The 17084-nt window shown below is 39.3% G+C and overlaps 3 protein-coding genes across 3 annotated transcripts; 2 read left to right on the top strand and 1 right to left on the bottom strand.

Annotated features, from left to right (window-relative positions):
* Window positions 1–923: 923 nt before the first annotated feature.
* On the top strand, window positions 924–7304 carry LOC117215972 (regulator of microtubule dynamics protein 1-like). The gene is made up of 4 exons (XM_033462529.1): window positions 924–1006; window positions 6144–6341; window positions 6401–6649; window positions 6805–7304. The coding sequence occupies exons 2-4, from the start codon at window positions 6201–6203 to the stop codon at window positions 7150–7152; spliced, it is 738 nt and encodes a 245-aa protein (XP_033318420.1). The 5' UTR covers window positions 924–1006; window positions 6144–6200; the 3' UTR covers window positions 7153–7304.
* A 2088-nt stretch (window positions 7305–9392) lies between these two features.
* LOC117215970 (retinol dehydrogenase 13-like) lies at window positions 9393–11838 on the bottom strand. The gene is made up of 4 exons (XM_033462527.1): window positions 11830–11838; window positions 10103–10211; window positions 9606–9926; window positions 9393–9523 (listed from the first exon to the last, which is right to left on the bottom strand). The coding sequence occupies exons 1-4, from the start codon at window positions 11836–11838 to the stop codon at window positions 9408–9410; spliced, it is 555 nt and encodes a 184-aa protein (XP_033318418.1). The 3' UTR covers window positions 9393–9407.
* A 174-nt stretch (window positions 11839–12012) lies between these two features.
* Window positions 12013–13831, top strand: LOC117215971 (regulator of microtubule dynamics protein 1-like). The gene is made up of 4 exons (XM_033462528.1): window positions 12013–12148; window positions 12697–12894; window positions 12954–13202; window positions 13332–13831. Exons 2-4 carry the CDS (start codon window positions 12754–12756, stop codon window positions 13677–13679), a joined length of 738 nt encoding a protein of 245 aa, XP_033318419.1. The 5' UTR covers window positions 12013–12148; window positions 12697–12753; the 3' UTR covers window positions 13680–13831.
* Window positions 13832–17084: the final 3253 nt, after the last annotated feature.

The raw sequence follows: 17084 nt of genomic DNA, 5'->3' as shown, positions 1-17084 counted from the left end.
TCGAAGGCGGCTGGCATCTTTTTCTAACCACCGATATGGAGATTGACCAATTAGCAGCAACGTCAATTTCCTTTACTTCCTGAACGAAGGCTTTTCTCGACGAATCCGATGATCTCGTATCCTTAGACACACCCCATTATAGTTTTCCTCTGTGGCATCATCGGGACGGGAAAGGCATTCTCGTTCGCGATCTCACTGATGAAAGGAGTAACCCTTTACGACCAGTGAATATCACGCATCCGACTTAGATTTTGTGAGTACGTTCATCTATCATCCAGTCGACCGCGGATTCGTTATTGAACCTAGGATCATTGTCATTAGTTTCTCGAGTGCCTAACTACCACGGTTACTTGTCCGGCTCTATAATAATCGTATTTGCACTAGTCAATGTCTTCTCTATTGCATAACGACAACGTGTAACCCAAACGAAGATTCGTTTCACGCCCCTAACCCTAATTCGAATGTCCTCTCCGACATATTTTATATAATTGATCGTATTTGATCGTATCAGACAGTAACAGAAAATAGATGAAGACACACACACACGCGCGCACACAACATCTTTACGATAAATCGAATTGAAAATATCGAGTTTTCAGTATCGAATCTGTCAATGCTGTTAATGTTTGTGTACTTTATTCGATTCTCATCTGACGTGGAATTTTCTAATTTTGCTGTCAGAATTACATCTGTCATAATTAGTCAAATCTGAACACGTTGTATATTGTACAAATTTTTTATTTTTTTCTGTAAATACTATAATTTAATATGTCGTTACGGAGAGCGTTATTCGTTATCAGAGATATAAAAGTATTACAAAGAACGCTTATTCATAGAAGATTTCAATCCACACATTTCAAAGGTTTGGAATTATATCTAAGCACGATTTTATTTTTTATTACTTTTCTATTATTGCATAAGACTTTTAAACTTCGTTGCAACCAGAGAAATTTTCTAATTTTAGTCGATATTAGCTTTAACTTGATAATCTGACCGCTTGCAAATTGTAAGTGTAATGTTAATATTAATGATCTGAGGTGGTATGGTGATAGGTGCGTAAGGAGCTACTCTTGGTGTTTTTAACGAACAATAGTTTAATTAGAACTAATCAACAATCAGAGTTAACAATTAACAACTAACAATTACACTTAACAGACAACAGGTAACAACTAACAAATAACGATAGACACCGAGAGATCATTCGACGCGTTGCTATGCAAATAGTACCGAGGAGTTACACATTTAATGGCGCAAGACAGACTGACTCTGCTTTTGTTTCGGATCGCGCAGATTCTTCCCTTCGTAGCCCATCGATATCCCCACTAGCGTGCATTCATTAGATGTGCCGCCAGTGCTGGCACGTGTATGCTCTTCCGAGAATTCGGCGGAGAGAGTGTGAAGATATCGATGGTACATTGGGCACGTCGGTGTTGCGCTTTGGCGGCGTCGCGCTTTGCATCCGGAGCCGTTGAAAAGTTCCATGGCCAGGTGCCGCCACAGTACCCCCTTACCAGTGATAACGCTATATAAATGAAAAATATATAAATGTTACAGGCAAGGGTGCACGTTCGCCGGCTCCTAACGCCTATCCGAGACCCGCCTGAAACCAATCAGGAAATCGAACTCTCCTGCCCGCGCGTGTGGTGTGATGAACTCTTGAGTCCCCTTCGCTTTGTTCGTTTCGGGCACCAGGTGGTATCGTTACATTGCGCTTTTCCGTGCTATGGTGTTCAATATTATCGTTAAATAGAAATGCGGGTTTCAATCGGTCTATGGACACTATTACGTTTTTATTATTTATTTTAATAGTGAAGGTCTTTTTTCCTCGCTCTATAACCTGATAGGGCCCGTCGTAGGGTGATTGTAAGGGGTCTCCGATGGCGTCGCGACGCAGAAATACATAAGGCGATGTTTCGAGGTCGCGGAACACGAAGGTTCTCCTTTCGCCGTGTCGCGTAATTGGATGAGGCCTGATTTTTCCTATTCGGTCTTTTAGGCGACTTGCGAATTCCGAATTGGCCTGTTGTTTAGTCGGTACAAAAAATTCTGCCGGCAATCGTATGCCGGTGCCATAAACCATTTCGGCTGCCGTCGCGTTTAGGTCCTCTTTAATAGCTGTTCGTATGCCTAATAGAACTATCGGCAAGATATCCACCCAGTTGCTCGTATCGTGGCATTTGATTGCTGCTTTTAGTTGTCGGTGCAGGCGCTCTACCATCCCGTTGGACGCGGGGTGATAGGCTGTCGTGCGCAAATGTCTGATGCCGAGCAACCGGCATAGTTCGTTAAATAGGTTCGACTCGAACTGGCGTCCTTGATCGGTCGTTATTTTTAAAGGCACGCCGAAACGAGATATCCACGTGGAAAGGAGAGCCGAAGCGACGATTGCCGCCTCCATGTCGGCGATGGGAATGGCTTCGGGCCAACGCGAAAAACGGTCGATACACGTTAGACAATATCGGTAGCATTTTGAATATGGCATCACGATAATGTCTATGTGTAAGTGTTCGAAACGGCCCGCTAATTCTCCGAATGTTCCGACGGGTGAGGATACGTGCCTGGTGACTTTACATTGTTGACACGGGATACATTGTCGTGTCCAATTTCGGGAGTCCTTGTTTATGGACGGCCAGACGAAACGCGTCGTCACCAGGTTTTGAGTGGCACGTATCCCTGGATGGGAAAGTCCATGGAGCGAATTAAATACGTCGCGCCGCAAGGATTTCGGTACGTACGGTCGTACAAAGTCACCCGATACGTCGCAATATATTTCTACGTCGTGATCGGGGAAACGTATTTTCTTTAACCGTAGCGCGGATGTACCGGAGTTGACGATGTTGCTTAGTTCTTTGTCGGCTTCTTGCGCGGCGGCGAGAGCTCGATGGTCCACAGACTTTCCTATCGCTTCGATGCGTGACAGAGCGTCGGCAACGTTATTGTCTAACCCCGTGATATATCTTATGTCGGTGGTGAATTGTCCGATGTAATCTAGTTGCCGGAATTGTCGCGGCGAACACTTATCAGGATCTTGGTTGAACGCATATGTAAGGGGTTTATGATCGGTGAAAATTATAAAATTTCTCCCTTCTATGGCGTATCGAAATCGCTTTACCGCAGTGTACATAGCGAGTAATTCGCGGTCGTACGCGCTGTACTTTCGCTGCGCGGAGTTCAACGGTTTGGTAAGAAAACCTAACGGCTGCCAAGAGTCGTTGACGCGTTGCTGGAGGACCGCTCCTATTGCATAGTCGGATGCGTCTACCGCGAGGCTAACAGGTGCGCCAGGTATCGGATGCGCTAACATCGTGGCGTTACCGAGGGCGCGTTTCGACTCGCGGTAGCTAGCTTCGGATTGCTCTGTCCATTTGATGGGCGCGTTGCCCTTTTTTCCTCCTTTTAAAAGGTCGTTTAGGGGTTGAAAAATTTTTGCGGCTCCCGGTATGAAACGTCGGTAGAAATTAATCATACCGAGGTACCTGCGTAGTGCTTTAACGGTCCCGGGGAGCGGTACTTCTACAATAGCGTCGACGCGTTCGGCTAGCGGCTTTATCCCGTCGGCGTTTACGGTGTGTCCCAAGAATGTGATTTCGTTCACACCGAATTCGCACTTTACTGGGTTGATGACTACGCCATACTCGTTTAAGCGTTCAAACAAAATCCGAAGGTGTTCGCGATGCTGTTCTTCGGTTTCGGATGCGATTAAGAAATCGTCTATGTAAGCGAACACGAAGTCTAGACCACGGGTAATTTCGTCAACGAATCTTTGACACGTTTGCGCGGCGTTTCGAAGCCCAAATATCATGTTGGTTGCTTCGAAAAGTCCGAAAGGTGTCGTGATCGCGGTTTTCTTAACGTCTTCTGGCGCGAACGGGATTTGGTGGTAAGCGCGGACAAGGTCGATTTTTGAGTAGACACGCTTACCGTACAGATGTTGCGCGATATCTTCGATGTGTGGTGGGGAGTACCTGTCGGGTATGGTGCGAGCGTTCAACGCACGATAGTCGCCGCATGGTCGTAGACTTCCGTCCTTCTTTGGGACGACATGCAGGGGTGATGCCCATGGACTCTTCGATGGCCGCATCACTCCTTGCTCGATCATTGCTGCAAAATCCGCCTTGACTTGCTTGAGACGATCCGGTGCGAGACGTCGAGGTTTACTGTAGACCGGTGGCCCGGGTGTGGCTTCAATATGGTGTACCACACTGTGTCGGATTTTCTCTCGTCCGAAGGCCGGTGGACGAGTTAGATCCGGAAACTCCGCCAAAAGTCGATGGTAGACCGATTCGCCGATTACGGTTTTGATGGATATTTCTTCCGTCGTGGCAGCATATCCCCTTGATGATAATTGGGTTGTCGTGTCGAGGAGTCGTTTGTTTCGCGGGTCCACGAGCAACCCGTAATGGCTTAAAAAATCTACGCCTATGATAGGCGTTTGAACGTCGGCAATTACGAAGTTCCACTTGAAGGCTCGTCTTAGGGACAGGTTAAGGCCAATCGCAGTGGTACCATACGTTGCGATGCGAGTCCCGTTGGCCGCGAATAGTTCGTACGAGTTTTTCTTGACGTGCCTATGGATTTTACTGCGGGGGTATACGCTGATGTCGGCGCCGGTGTCTACGAGGAAAGAGATCTTCGTTCCCTTGTCCGTAACGAAGATGCGGCGGGATCTCAGGCCGTCGTCGTCTGCTGCGTCTACGGGCGGCTGGTCTCGTTTCCCGACTTCCACGTGCATGGGAAACGACAGCTCCTCGCGCGTTCTCCGAACTTTGCATGATAGAAACACAGATCGTCTTGCCGTGGCCGATCTCGCGAGCGCGAACGTCGGTGGTATCGCGAACGCGAGCGTGATCGTGATCGTGGTCGACGATGATTAATGATGCTCAACGCGTTCATCTGTGCCTGCAACTGTGATATTCGCTCGCTCAACACCTTGATTGCGGCGGCCATTGGTTCGTATACTCCAGCGTTTTGCGCTGGTGGGTCCATTACCGCCGTTACTCGGGCGGTGCGCTGAAAATCCTCCGTGAATTCTTCAGCGATCAGGTCCGCCTGCCGCAATAACCTTTCTGGGTCCGAATCGTCGACTGCCGCGAGGATACGCCTGATGCGGGCGGGTAATCGGTTCCTCCACAGCGTGAGGGTAAAATCATCGGGCGTGGAGGGGCTGGAAAGTTTTTTTAAATGTTGATAAAACTGGGATGGCTTTCTATCTCCCATCTCCTCGCTTTCCACCAACTTCTTTATCCGGGTCGCGTCCGTATCGGATAATTTGCGAATGAGCGCATGTTTTAATTTCTCGTTGCGTCCGATGTCTGGAAGGTTCGTCATCAGGTCTTCCACGTCCTGGAGCTGTTGATCGTTGAGGCATTTTGCCAGCGTAACGTACTTAATGGTGTCTTCCGTAATTCGCGCTGCCTCGAATTGTCTCTCAAGAAGGGCAAACCATGCCGCCGTGTTCGTGGGCAGCAGTGGAGACATGCTGATCACCTGGCTGGCTATGGTTCCCTGTGTATTACTTTCCATCGTCGCGGTGCACTCAAAATCGGTGGTTAAAAACGATAGCACTATCACGGTCACCTCTTTCACTAAATGTCACGTTAAATCACGTCGGGGTCACCAGTTTGAGGTGGTATGGTGATAGGTGCGTAAGGAACTACTCTTGGTGTTTTTAACGAACAATAGTTTATTTAGAACTAATCAACAATCAGAGTTAACAATTAACAATTAACAATTACACTTAACACACAACTGGTAACAACTAACAAATAACGATAGACACCGAGAGATCATTCGACGCTTTGCTATGCAAATAGTATCGAGGAGTTACACATTTAATGGCGTAAGACAGACTGACTCTGCTTTTGTTTCGGATCGCGCAGATTCTTCCCTTCGTAGCCCATCGATATTCCCCACTAGCGTGCATTCATTAAATATGCCGCCAGTGCTGGCACGTGTATGCTCTTCCGAGAATTCGGCGGAAAGAGTGTGAAGATATCGATGGTACATTGGGCACGTCGGTGTTGCGCTTTGGCGGCGTCGCGCTTTGCATCCGGAGCCGTTGAAAAGTTCCGTGGCCCGTGCCGCCACAGATCTATAAATTTTAATATATTATACAAAATTATTCAATTAGTTTTCATTATTAGAGCAGCAATCAGTACATGTTAACAACAAAATTATGTACCATATAGTCGTTCACTGCTATGGGTATTTGGGGTCTTACAAAAGAGAGAGGTGACAACGAAGCAATCATAACTACAAAAGAAGTTCTAATAGCAAAAGCCGATGCATTATACGAGCAAGAACAATACCAGGAAATAGATGACCTTCTAATAAATTATAAAGTAATGACATTATGTATATCACTTATAAATGTAGATAATAAAATTGAATATTTTTATAGGATAGCGGTGATATTGAAATTATATGGCGTTTGTGTAGAGCAATGTATCAATTGTCTAAAATTGTGAGTGAAGTGGATGGAAAGAAATTAATTTTCGAAGCTTATGATTTAATACTTGAAGCACTAGAGATAAAAGAGGATAATTGGGCTGCACACAAATGGGCATCGATTCTTCTTAATTCTAAGACTCTTTATGAAGGAGTAAAAGCACAAATAAAAGAGTCATATAATGTTAAGAAACATATGCTGGTATATTTCATGATAATATATTAATATGTATATATATATATATATATATATATATATATATATATATATATATATATATATATATATATACTTATAAATATTTCATTCCCTGACACAATGTCAAGCAATTGTATCGAATATGTTTAATGTCGCAGAGAGCAATGGAACTAAATCCAAAAGAACCAACACTTATGTACATGCTTGGTACTTGGTGCTATCAAGTTGCTGATTTAACATGGTATCAAAGAAAAATTGCATCTGCAATATTTGGAGAACCGCCATCTTCATCATTCGAGGAAGCTCTAAAATATTTTGAAACTGCAGAGGAAATTGATCCCAATTTCTATAGTCAAAATTTATTAATGTTGGGAAAAAGCCACTTAAAATTAAATCAAAAAGAGCTAGCTACGAAATATTTAAAAATGGCCCTTGATTATCCTGCAAAGAACGAAGATGATCGAGATGCTAAACAGGAAGCGCAGAAGTTGTTAAAGAAATTTTAACAAACTGGACAGAAGTTATAATCTATTATATGATAAATTGGAATTGAAGGGATAGAAGGGATAAAGAAAAATTTAGAATCTATCTTTTAAGTAGAAGTATAAAATTTATTTACTATAATGTACAATACAACTTATGTGTGATGAGCCTGTTATACACAACATCTATTTACAGTTCCCAACTAAAGTGGGTAGTAGTTCCCATATAAAGTAGTTCCCAAGTCTAATTAGTTTAGCGATCAGGAGAGTATTCTACTTCTTCTTCTCCTTCTTCTTTTTCTTGTTCATCTTCATTCGTATTCCTGCGACGCCCCAGAATTGCTTCTGCTTGCAACCTGGTGAGCAACTGGAGATATGGACGTGCTGCTGGGCTGCCTGATCTTCGTCCCGTCCTTCCCGTCAGATGGTATAAAAGGTAGCGATGCAGGCCAAATTCCGAGATGAATTCACCACATGGGCAAATAAAGCTCACCATAACGTAATTCGGTGGTAAACTGTCTCGAGATTGTGTTCTGATGTGCAAGCTATTGTAACCAAGCGGGCACTCTCCCATCGTTTTGTTATACGGCACGATCTGGAAAAATAAAATTAAGATAGGTAAATAAAAAATAAATAAATAATAAATAAAGAAATAAAATAAATAATTTCAAACAAATTGTTTGAAAAATCAGTGGAAGAAACGATTTGAAGGAAATAAAATACTTACTGCTCCAAGTGTGGTGAAGATGTATAAGGACGCTTTCAATCGCGAAGCGCTTCCAAACGTGAAGAACTTTCGAACTCGAAGTACTTCCAAATGCGAAGAAGAATCTGGAAAAATAAAATTAAGATAGGTAAATAAAAAATAAATAAATAATAAATAAAGAAATAAAATGAATAATTTCAAACAAATTGTTTGAAAAATCAGTGGAAGAAACGATTTGAAGGAAATAAAATACTTACTGCTCCAAGTGTGGTGAAGATGTATAAGGACGCTTTCAATCGCGAAGCGCTTCCAAACGTGAAGAACTTTCGAACGTCGAGAATTTTCAAACGTCAAGAACTTCGAAGCGTCAAGAACTTTCAATCGTTCTGTTCGATAGTCGAATTGGGAATGTGATCTCCGAGCTAGTTGTCGAGCTTATATAGACGCCATTTCGCTTCATGTTTGCCACCATTGGGTGGGTTAAGACTTTTAAGGGGGCCCCCTAATTAACAGGCTGGTAAAGCCTAAGCAGTTGTTCATTTGTTTGGTGTATGAAACACGGTTGAAAGGACAGACGTATTGTGCATCAGGTATGCGAAACATTCTTAATTATGGAAAGTCCGAGAATGCTTCTGAGAATATACAATGACAACAGAGTTGGAGGAAAGTGCGATTCTAATTTATTATTGCCCCTTTAATGAGGGTCATAACACCGGTCCGCACCTTTGTTAGACGGAGCGCCCGCCCCGTTAACCGTGGCTACGTTGGGCGGCAGGCTGTCGCCCCGAGCCAAAGCTCACCGTCACTAATCCCGAACAGTTACCATCGGCTTGGATAACTGCGATTGTTTCATTACGGCTATAGTAGACTCTAGATTACAATGTTAGGAGGTTAGGAGGGGCCCCGGCGTCCTTTCGTCTCCGACATATTGAAACATTGAACGATACATCTACCATCGCCTTATTATTTCTTATGCATTAATTACACAGTCGTCGTATTAAGTATATAGTAAGTACAGCAGAGAAATATTTGATCGATATAGTTGTCGGTCGCTTGAGCTATTCCGATGATTATATTGTAAATATCGTTGGCTTTGAATATATTTTATCATCAAGGGACAGCTTCTTATTGTTGGTATTTGGCGGAGGGTTACGATGACGAGTGGTAAACTCCTTCTAGGTAGGTTCAGGGAGAGGACAAGAGGTAGCTATATAATTCAAAAGCATTAATAGTTCCCGTTTTCCTTCTGCTTGAAAGAATGATTTATTGTCATTAGCCGATTTTGCGAAAATTTGTTGAAAAATTTGCGGCTAATTTTCCCTTCAAAGTGTTCCAAAAAAGTGAAAAATTGAAATTTCGAAAAACCCTCCCAGCGTTACCTGGGGAAAACTGTTACCTAACGAATGAACTTTGAGTTTTTGATTTCAGATGATCCAGCACCAAGTTATGAGCAATTCTACTTTTTTCCGAGACACGTCCGAATAATTACTGCCATTGCCGTATTTTTTAATATTTCTCCGTGAAAATTTTATACAATATTCTTCGAATGTCATACTTTAATGTACTATTGGTTTTAATAAAGAGTATCTACAGCCAATCTACCTAAAAAGTTTTGATAAATTCCCATATATCGCGTTATTTCTGTTCGTACTATACCAGGATGGACGGCATTCACTGTAACACCAGTTCCTATATGACATAAAAAATAATGCTTTATCGATTGTATTATTTATTCAAAAATAAATTTTATTTTCTGTTAAAATGACAAAACCTTTCAATTTATTTGCCAATTCCTTTGTAAATAGAATATTAGCTAATTTGCTCTGTGCATATGCTTCGCCAGGCTCATAGGTTTTCTCATTATTCAAATCGTCGAATTTAATTTTGCCACGCTTGTGTGCACTACTTGAAACATTTACAATCCTTGATGGTGCAGAATCTTTTAAAGTGTCTAACAATAAATTTGTTAGTAAAAAGTGTCCTATATGATTCACACCAAATTGCAATTCAATTCCTTCTTGGGTATACATCTTAGGACATCTCATTACTCCTGCATTATTTATAAGAATGTGAAGCTTTCTTTTCTTGTGTTCTACAATGGAAACAGATAATACAAATTATGCTATAGACCTATTGATTTAGATATAATAAGTTCAGGAAGAATTTCTTCCCAATTTAGTATTCAAAAATAGATGAACACTTTATACATATAACAAAGCTATGTTATTTCATTTCATTTCATACTCTAACATAGGATATGGTATATACCTTTCTTAAATTGCTCTGCAAAATCCCTAATACTTTTTTGAGATGCTAGATCACATGGTCTACAATAAACATATTTATTGCTACTTTCTACTACTATGTCACGGCGTGTCTAAAAAAATGATGATTAATTTTATAAGGTTTTGAAACAGCCGCAAACATTTTTCTAAATAAATAAAAGTGCACCAATAATTAACGGCAATTTTTTAGAAATAATCAATAGCATTAATTATCAATAATTTAGTAAAACATTGTACGATTTGTTTTTTCCTTCAAGTAATATACAATGTAAGCGGCATAACTGAATTTGTAACAATTCAATCATGAAACAAATATACAATAGATTTTGATAATATTGATTAAAATGCAATAGTCCATTTCTATATATTATAATTTTTCTTAGTTTATTGTCATTGTTAATTTATATTATTTTAATCATAATTAATCATAATTCATCATAATTAATTCGGATTCTGTTTCGAATACATGTCAAGTCATGGATATTGGATGATTCAAAATAAAGAGCGAAATTTAATACTCAGAAACGTGTAATGTATTTATCGCAAATACAAAATTCTATACTTTATATTTGTCGGAGATGAAAGAACACCGGAATCTGTAATTGAACAATTGTAGTTATTCAATCCGATTGTAATTGTTCTAGAGTTGTGATAATGAGCTTGGGCTCGAGGCGACAGTCAGTCGCCTAACGTAGCCGCGGTCACGGGATGAACGCTTTGCCTAGCAAAGGTATGGAGTAATTCTATAGCTCTCCTTAAAGGAAATATTCGTGGCGACACGCGACAGTAAACATTCCAACGGTTTCTGTCCCGTGGCTCGCCACACGCAGACCCTATTCTTCGAGTAAGATGATTGCCAGATGTCGATGCGTCTCCGCAGTACATGTTCGGCTAGCCCGTTATAAATCTTAAGGTTCAGTTAACTAAAGTCCTTCGAACAGACAGACAGTCTTTGTCCCAACTACGGGAAGATAGGGGAGACATATTATTCAACGAGCGGCGTCTCCCACTAGCAACTTTCCCTCGAAGGCGGCTGGCATCTTTTTCTAACCACCGATATGGAGATTGACCAATTAGCAGCAACGTCAATTTCCCTTACTTCCTGAACGAAGGCTTTTCTCGACGAATCCGATGATCTCGTATCCTTAGACACACCCCATTATAGTTTTCCTCTGTGGCATCATCGGGACGGGAAAGGCATTCTCGTTCGCGATCTCACTGATGAAAGGAGTAACCCTTTACGACCAGTGAATATCACGCATCCGACTTAGATTTTGTGAGTACGTTCATCTATCATCCCGTCGACCGCGGATTCGTTATTGAACCTAGGATCATTGTCATTAGTTTCTCGAGTGCCTAACTACCACGGTTACTTGTCCGGCTCTATAATAATCGTATTTGCACTAGTCAATGTCTTCTCTATTGCATAACGACAACGTGTAACCCAAACGAAGATTCGTTTCACGCCCCTAACCCTAATTCTAATGTCCTCTCCGACATATTTTATATAATTGATCGTATTTGATCGTATCAGACAGTAACAGAAAATAGATGAAGACACACACACACGCGCGCACACAACATCTTTACGATAAATCGAATTGAAAATATCGAGTTTTCAGTATCGAATCTATCAATGCTGTTAATGTTTGTGTACTTTATTCGATTCTCATCTGACGTGGAATTTTCTAATTTTGCTGTCAGAATTACATCTGTCATAATTAATCAAATCTGAACACGTTGTATATTGTACAAATTTTTTATTTTTTTCTGCAAATACTATAATTTAATATGTCGTTACGGAGAGCGTTATTCGTTATCAGAGATATAAAAGTATTACAAAGAACGCTTATTCATAGAAGATTTCAATCCACACATTTCAAAGGTTTGGAATTATATCTAAGCACGATTTTATTTTTTATTACTTTTCTATTATTGCATAAGATTTTTAAACTTCGTTGCAACCAGAGAAATTTTCTAATTTTAGTCGATATTAGCTTTAACTTGATAATCTGACCGCTTGCAAATTGTAAGTGTAATGTTAATATTAATGATCTGAGGTGGTATGGTGATAGGTGCGTAAGGAACTACTCTTGATGTTTTTAACGAACAATAGTTTAATTAGAACTAATCAACAATCAGAGTTAACAATTAACAACTAACAATTACACTTAACAGACAACAGGTAACAACTAACAAATAACGATAGACACCGAGAGATCATTCGACGCGTTGCTATGCAAATAGTATCGAGGAGTTACACATTTAATGGCGTAAGACAGACTGACTCTGCTTTTGTTTCGGATCGCGCAGATTCTTCCCTTCGTAGCCCATCGATATTCCCCACTAGCGTGCATTCATTAGATGTGCCGCCAGTGCTGGCACGTGTATGCTCTTCCGAGAATTCGGCGGAAAGAGTGTGAAGATATCGATGGTACATTGGGCACGTCGGTGTTGCGCTTTGGCGGCGTCGCGCTTTGCATCCGGAGCCGTTGAAAAGTTCCGTGGCCCGTGCCGCCACAGATCTATAAATTTTAATATATTATACAAAATTATTCAATTAGTTTTCATTATTAGAGCAGCAATCAGTACATGTTAACAACAAAATTATGTACCATATAGTCGTTCACTGCTATGGGTATTTGGGGTCTTACAAAAGAGAGAGGTGACAACGAAGCAATCATAACTACAAAAGAAGTTCTAATAGCAAAAGCCGATGCATTATACGAGCAAGAACAATACCAGGAAATAGATGACCTTCTAATAAATTATAAAGTAATGACATTATGTATATCACTTATAAATGTAGATAATAAAATTGAATATTTTTATAGGATAGCGGTGATATTGAAATTATATGGCGTTTGTGTAGAGCAATGTATCAATTGTCTAAAATTGTGAGTGAAGTGGATGGAAAGAAATTAATTTTCGAAGCTTATGATTTAATACTTGAAGCACTAGAGATAAAAGAGGATAATTGGGCTGCACACAAATGGGCATCGATTCTTCTTAATTCTAAGACTCTTTATGAAGGAGTAAAAGCACAAATAAAAGAGTCATATAATATTAAGAAACATATGCTGGTATATTTCATGATAATATATTAATATGTATATATATATATATATATATATATATATATATATACTTATAAATATTTCATTCCCTGACACAATGTCAAGCAATTGTATCGAATATGTTTAATGTCGCAGAGAGCAATGGAACTAAATCCAAAAGAACCAACACTTATGTACATGCTTGGTACTTGGTGCTATCAAGTTGCTGATTTAACATGGTATCAAAGAAAAATTGCATCTGCAATATTTGGAGAACCGCCATCTTCATCATTCGAGGAAGCTCTAAAATATTTTGAAACTGCAGAGGAAATTGATCCCAATTTCTATAGTCAAAATTTATTAATGTTGGGAAAAAGCCACTTAAAATTAAATCAAAAAGAGCTAGCTACGAAATATTTAAAAATGGCCCTTGATTATCCTGCAAAGAACGAAGATGATCGAGATGCTAAACAGGAAGCGCAGAAGTTGTTAAAGAAATTTTAACAAACTGGACAGAAGTTATAATCTATTATATGATAAATTGGAATTGAAGGGATAGAAGGGATAAAGAAAAATTTAGAATCTATCTTTTAAGTAGAAGTATAAAATTTATTTACTATAATGTACAATACAACTTATGTGTGATGAGCCTGTTATACACAACATCTATTTACAGTTCCCAACTAAAGTGGGTAGTAGTTCCCATATAAAGTAGTTCCCAAGTCTAATTAGTTTAGCGATCAGGAGAGTATTCTACTTCTTCTTCTCCTTCTTCTTTTTCTTGTTCATCTTCATTCGTATTCCTGCGACGCCCCAGAATTGCTTCTGCTTGCAACCTGGTGAGCAACTGGAGATATGGACGTGCTGCTGGGCTGCCTGATCTTCGTCCCGTCCTTCCCGTCAGATGGTATAAAAGGTAGCGATGCAGGCCAAATTCCGAGATGAATTCACCACATGGGCAAATAAAGCTCACCATAACGTAATTCGGTGGTAAACTGTCTCGAGATTGTGTTCTGATGTGCAAGCTATTGTAACCAAGCGGGCACTCTCCCATCGTTTTGTTATACGGCACGATCTGGAAAAATAAAATTAAGATAGGTAAATAAAAAATAAATAAATAATAAATAAAGAAATAAAATAAATAATTTCAAACAAATTGTTTGAAAAATCAGTGGAAGAAACGATTTGAAGGAAATAAAATACTTACTGCTCCAAGTGTGGTGAAGATGTATAAGGACGCTTTCAATCGCGAAGCGCTTCCAAACGTGAAGAACTTTCGAACTCGAAGTACTTCCAAATGCGAAGAAGAATCTGGAAAAATAAAATTAAGATAGGTAAATAAAAAATAAATAAATAATAAATAAAGAAATAAAATGAATAATTTCAAACAAATTGTTTGAAAAATCAGTGGAAGAAACGATTTGAAGGAAATAAAATACTTACTGCTCCAAGTGTGGTGAAGATGTATAAGGACGCTTTCAATCGCGAAGCGCTTCCAAACGTGAAGAACTTTCGAACGTCGAGAATTTTCAAACGTCAAGAACTTCGAAGCGTCAAGAACTTTCAATCGTTCTGTTCGATAGTCGAATTGGGAATGTGATCTCCGAGCTAGTTGTCGAGCTTATATAGACGCCATTTCGCTTCATGTTTGCCACCATTGGGTGGGTTAAGACTTTTAAGGGGGCCCCCTAATTAACAGGCTGGTAAAGCCTAAGCAGTTGTTCATTTGTTTGGTGTATGAAACACGGTTGAAAGGACAGACGTATTGTGCATCAGGTATGCGAAACCTTCTTAATTATGGAAAGTCCGAGAATGCTTCTGAGAATATACAATGACAACAGAGTTGGAGGAAAGTGCGATTCTAATTTATTATTGCCCCTTTAATGAGGGTCATAACACCGGTCCGCACCTTTGTTAGACGGAGCGCCCGTCCCGTTGACCGTGGCTACGTTGGGCGGCAGGCTGTCGCCCCGAGCCAAAGCTCACCGTCACTAATCCCGAACAGTTACCATCGGCTTGGATAACTGCGATTGTTTCATTACGGCTATAGTAGACTCTAGATTACAATGTTAGGAGGTTAGGAGGGGCCCCGGCGTCCTTTCGTCTCCGACATATTGAAACATTGAACGATACATCTACCATCGCCTTATTATTTCTTATGCATTAATTACACAGTCGTCGTATTAAGTATATAGTAAGTACAGCAGAGAAATATTTGATCGATATAGTTGTCGGTCGCTTGAGCTATTCCGATGATTATATTGTAAATATCGTTGGCTTTGAATATATTTTATCATCAAGGGACAGCTTCTTATTGTTGGTATTTGGCGGAGGGTTACGATGACGAGTGGTAAACTCCTTCTAGGTAGGTTCAGGGAGAGGACAAGAGGTAGCTATATAATTCAAAAGCATTAATAGTTCCCGTTTTCCTTCTGCTTGAAAGAATGATTTATTGTCATTAGCCGATTTTGCGAAAATTTGTTGAAAAATTTGCGGCTAATTTTCCCTTCAAAGTGTTCCAAAAAAGTGAAAAATTGAAATTTCGAAAAACCCTCCCAGCGTTACCTGGGGAAAACTGTTACCTAACGAATGAACTTTGAGTTTTTGATTTCAGATGATCCAGCACCAAGTTATGAGCAATTCTACTTTTTTCCGAGACACGTCCGAATAATTACTGCCATTGCCGTATTTTTTAATATTTCTCCGTGAAAATTTTATACAATATTCTTCGAATGTCATACTTTAATGTACTATTGGTTTTAATAAAGAGTATCTACAGCCAATCTACCTAAAAAGTTTTGATAAATTCCCATATATCGCGTTATTTCTGTTCGTACTATACCAGGATGGACGGCATTCACTGTAACACCAGTTCCTATATGACATAAAAAATAATGCTTTATCGATTGTATTATTTATTCAAAAATAAATTTTATTTTCTGTTAAAATGACAAAACCTTTCAATTTATTTGCCAATTCCTTTGTAAATAGAATATTAGCTAATTTGCTCTGTGCATATGCTTCGCCAGGCTCATAGGTTTTCTCATTATTCAAATCGTCGAATTTAATTTTGCCACGCTTGTGTGCACTACTTGAAACATTTACAATCCTTGATGGTGCAGAATCTTTTAAAGTGTCTAACAATAAATTTGTTAGTAAAAAGTGTCCTATATGATTCACACCAAATTGCAATTCAATTCCTTCTTGGGTATACATCTTAGGACATCTCATTACTCCTGCATTATTTATAAGAATGTGAAGCTTTCTTTTCTTGTGTTCTACAATGGAAACAGATAATACAAATTATGCTATAGACCTATTGATTTAGATATAATAAGTTCAGGAAGAATTTCTTCCCAATTTAGTATTCAAAAATAGATGAACACTTTATACATATAACAAAGCTATGTTATTTCATTTCATTTCATACTCTAACATAGGATATGGTATATACCTTTCTTAAATTGCTCTGCAAAATCCCTAATACTTTTTTGAGATGCTAGATCACATGGTCTACAATAAACATATTTATTGCTACTTTCTACTACTATGTCACGGCGTGTCTAAAAAAATGATGATTAATTTTATAAGGTTTTGAAACAGCCGCAAACATTTTTCTAAATAAATAAAAGTGCACCAATAATTAACGGCAATTTTTTAGAAATAATCAATAGCATTAATTATCAATAATTTAGTAAAACATTGTACGATTTGTTTTTTCCTTCAAGTAATATACAATGTAAGCGGCATAACTGAATTTGTAACAATTCAATCATGAAACAAATATACAATAGATTTTGATAATATTGATTAAAATGCAATAGTCCATTTCTATATATTATAATTTTTCTTAGTTTATTGTCATTGTTAATTTATATTATTTTAATCATAATTAATCATAATTCATCA

Source organism: Bombus bifarius, unplaced genomic scaffold (genome assembly GCF_011952205.1).
Source record: "Bombus bifarius isolate JDL3187 unplaced genomic scaffold, Bbif_JDL3187 scf7180000009952_frag, whole genome shotgun sequence".
In the NCBI taxonomy this organism is placed as follows: Eukaryota; Metazoa; Arthropoda; class Insecta; order Hymenoptera; family Apidae; genus Bombus; species Bombus bifarius.
This window is presented reverse-complemented; position numbering and strand designations above follow the sequence as displayed.

Excerpts from the sequence above, each read along its gene's own strand:
- LOC117215972 (XM_033462529.1), top strand. The coding sequence starts at position 6,201 with ATGGGTATTTGGGGTCTTACAAAAGAGAGAGGTGACAACGAAGCAATC. Across the intron at positions 6,342-6,400 it reads ACCTTCTAATAAATTATAAA|GATAGCGGTGATATTGAAAT; the intron begins GTAATGACATTA and ends ATATTTTTATAG. Across the intron at positions 6,650-6,804 it reads ATGTTAAGAAACATATGCTG|AGAGCAATGGAACTAAATCC; the intron begins GTATATTTCATG and ends TTAATGTCGCAG.
- LOC117215970 (XM_033462527.1), bottom strand. Across the intron at positions 9,927-10,102 it reads TGCAGAGCAATTTAAGAAAG|AACACAAGAAAAGAAAGCTT; the intron begins GTATATACCATA and ends TTTCCATTGTAG. Across the intron at positions 9,524-9,605 it reads ATTGGCAAATAAATTGAAAG|GAACTGGTGTTACAGTGAAT; the intron begins GTTTTGTCATTT and ends TATGTCATATAG.
- LOC117215971 (XM_033462528.1), top strand. The coding sequence starts at position 12,754 with ATGGGTATTTGGGGTCTTACAAAAGAGAGAGGTGACAACGAAGCAATC. Across the intron at positions 12,895-12,953 it reads ACCTTCTAATAAATTATAAA|GATAGCGGTGATATTGAAAT; the intron begins GTAATGACATTA and ends ATATTTTTATAG. Across the intron at positions 13,203-13,331 it reads ATATTAAGAAACATATGCTG|AGAGCAATGGAACTAAATCC; the intron begins GTATATTTCATG and ends TTAATGTCGCAG.